We start from the raw sequence: 2,929 nt of genomic DNA, 5'->3' as shown, positions 1-2,929 counted from the left end.
CTAGTTTTTGTAGTTTTAGTAGAGACAGGGTTTCACCATGTTGGCCAGGCTGGTCTCGAACTCCTGACCTCAGATGATCTGCCCACCTCGGCCTCCCAAAATGTTGGGATTACAGGCGTGAGCCACCACGCACGGCCAGGACCCCTTCACTTTCTGCCCAACTCGGACAGACGCGGCTCTCCAGGCTTTCAGTCCTTGGTGAATTCTTCACCCTTCAAGACCAGCCCCTATCTCACATTTCCCCTGGAGTGTTTCACGCCCGGCCCTTCACAGAGTCTATTATCTCCTCACCTACCTTCCCTTGGCTTTGGTTTATCCCTCAACTGTCAGCATATACATCTTTTTCTTTGGTGCCCTCTCTCCTGGGCATAAACTCCTCCCCACGTTCACCTTGGTACCCGCTGCTGCTTACACGGCCCCCGCTCGGCGGGAACGCCCCACAGATGTTTTCCCAACTGAGGCGCTTTCCCTTTCCCATTGCAGACCGTGGCAGGTTGATTGGCGGCTTGCCTGATGTGGTGACCATCATGGAAGGGAAGGTGAGGATTCTAAACGCGGCCGGGGTGGGGTGTCAGCGCGGTGCCGTGCACGCAGCCCCTCCTCTTGGGGCAGAGCAGAGGGAACCCAGCGAGGGGCTTCTGTGTCCTCACTCAGCCTGCAGGGAACCCAGAGTCCCCCCCACTTTCCTGCCCTTCCTAGATGGCCTGGGATAACCCCTGTATTCTCCAAGGAAGGAATCGCGTAACATTCTGAATCCATAAACCTGTGGTCACAGGAACACATCGTGCCACTTGGGCACCTCAAGGCAGGTGCTGTGGCTATGGGTGTTTGTAGGCCCTCAGGGTCTGCCAGGGTCTGGTGCCACCTGCCCCTGTGGCCATTCACCCAGAGGAGCTAGTGCAGGATGAGGCGGCCACACCCGCCATGGCCTGCCTTCCTGTGTGAAGGTGCAGGCCCCCTCTTCCCGTGTGAGAGAACACAGCTTTTGCTACACGGAAGAAGAAAATCTCTGCTCCCACTCTCAAGGTCACTGTGGAACACATCGCGGAAGCCGCTTACTGGAGTGTAATTTGTTGCCTGTCAGGAGAATTATTGATATCTAATTGATACTTCTCTGGTTGCTTCAGTGGGTCTAACTCAATGTCACAGGGACAGAGATACTTGAGAGAATTTTATTAGGCCAGAAGACAAAAGTGTATAGACTTCTTCTTTAGCAGTTAAAGGAAAAGCCTAGAGAGCCTTGAGATGTCATCTTAGGATGTAATTGAGAAATTAGCAATCGTTTCACTTTATCCTAGGCTGAAAGCATATTTTAACTAAGCTTCAAGAATGCATTTTTTTTTGCCTCCAGTTTACCAGTTATAAGACAATATATTCATGGGGTCCGCCAGAGGAACTGGTAAGAGGGACCCATACATCTAAATAGAAAGGAATTTGGGAGCAGGCTGGATATATCTACTATAAAACATAGAGCTTAATTAAATTACTTTCAAATTAGTTAATTGACTTAGGCTATGGATAAAAGCTGAGAATAAATAGGACATGTGCTCACTGATTTTTTTATGAGCTCCCCTGTGACACAGTGAACCTGTTCCCTACTGTCCTCTGGCTGCTCTGTCTAGAGTGGTGCTTATGTACATAAAGCCTTGTTGCTAAACAAGCCATTGAAGGACCAGTACGTGTCACTGAGTGTGACCTGGAGCACCCCGTCTGAGGCGGTGATAGGACTTTCCCTTTTCTAACTCTTCCTTCTCCACCAACCTCTTCCTTCCAAAGACCTTGAATCTCACCTGCACGGTGTTTGGAAACCCCGACCCCGAAGTGGTTTGGTTCAAGAACGACCAGGACATCGAGCTCAGCGAGCACTTCTCGGTGAAGGTGGAGCAGGCCAAGTACGTCAGCATGACCATCAAAGGCGTGACCTCTGAGGACTCGGGCAAGTACAGCATCAACGTGAAGAACAAGTATGGCGGGGAGAAGATCGATGTGACGGTGAGCGTGTACAAACACGGGGAGAAGATCCCGGACGTGGCCCCACCCCAGCAAGCCAAACCCAAGCTCATCCCGGCGTCTGCCTCGGCGCCAGGCCAGTGAAGGCGTTTTCCCGGCCTGGAGAGGGGAAAATATGCTTGGCAGAGACAGGAGTGCTGTGTGCTTGTTCCAGAGGAGCAGCCGGCGTCCGAGTGGCGTCCTGTGTGGGCCGGTAGTTGATCACACATTGTGCTTTTGATTTTTGCGTTTGGTGATGATTATACCCGTCTAAGGGAGAAAGCTAACATTTTCCACAAGACAGAACAACGTGTTTACACGAGGGTAGACGGCAGGCACCTGACAGAGAGTGGGTTGGCAGATCACACACTAGCATTTGCACGGGTGTGGGCACATGGGCGCGGCACCCGGACGTGTGGAGCATGTGGCGGTCTGTGTGAAGCCACCGAGAAGCTGCCGTGCTGCTCTTTGGGAGCCGCGGGATCTAGCAGCTCTGAAATCTTGGCTGTGGAGCCTTTGAAGCATGTGTTACCTGGTTAAGCTTGTTTTTTCTTGCTTTAGGCAAATAAAACTTTAAAAATCACCTTGTTGTGGTTTTCCTGTACCAAATCACACCTACCTGCACCTGCTCACCCTCCTGGCTTGTTTATTCATGGGGTATCATGCACTTTCACGGCTGGTGGGGTGCAGACAGCGCACTCACACTCCAGAGGGCAGGGCATGATGAATCACACCTCCAAAGCCCCTCGGACCTGCGGGGCGGGGCTGCCAGCCCCAAGCGGCACCCAAGACAGCACCAGTCTTAAGAAGTGTGCGTTTTGTGCAAGGCTTAGAAAGGTCACCTAGTGATTATACCACGGGGAAAACAAAATGCATAGATGGCTCTGTTCTTTTTTAGTGTGCTAATGAATTAGGAAGGGATATCAAAAGAAAAAAGGCA

General features: G+C 51.6%; 1 protein-coding gene across 1 annotated transcript in view; it reads left to right on the top strand.

The window, feature by feature from the left end:
* MYOM2 (myomesin 2) overlaps positions 1-2,572 on the top strand; it is a 117,500-nt gene extending 114,928 nt beyond the window's left edge. The window contains exons 36-37 of the mRNA XM_011968596.1: positions 484-539; positions 1,777-2,572. Coding sequence (XP_011823986.1) covers positions 484-539; positions 1,777-2,094 — 374 coding nt within the window. The 3' untranslated portion in view covers positions 2,095-2,572. The remainder of the gene's footprint in view (positions 1-483; positions 540-1,776) is intronic.
* The last annotated feature ends 357 nt before the right edge of the window (positions 2,573-2,929 follow it).

This window comes from Mandrillus leucophaeus, unplaced genomic scaffold (genome assembly GCF_000951045.1).
Source record: "Mandrillus leucophaeus isolate KB7577 unplaced genomic scaffold, Mleu.le_1.0 Scaffold85, whole genome shotgun sequence".
NCBI lineage: Eukaryota > Metazoa > Chordata > Mammalia > Primates > Cercopithecidae > Mandrillus > Mandrillus leucophaeus.
The sequence above is the reverse complement of the archived record's forward strand: the minus strand, read 5'-3'. Positions and strand labels throughout refer to the sequence as shown.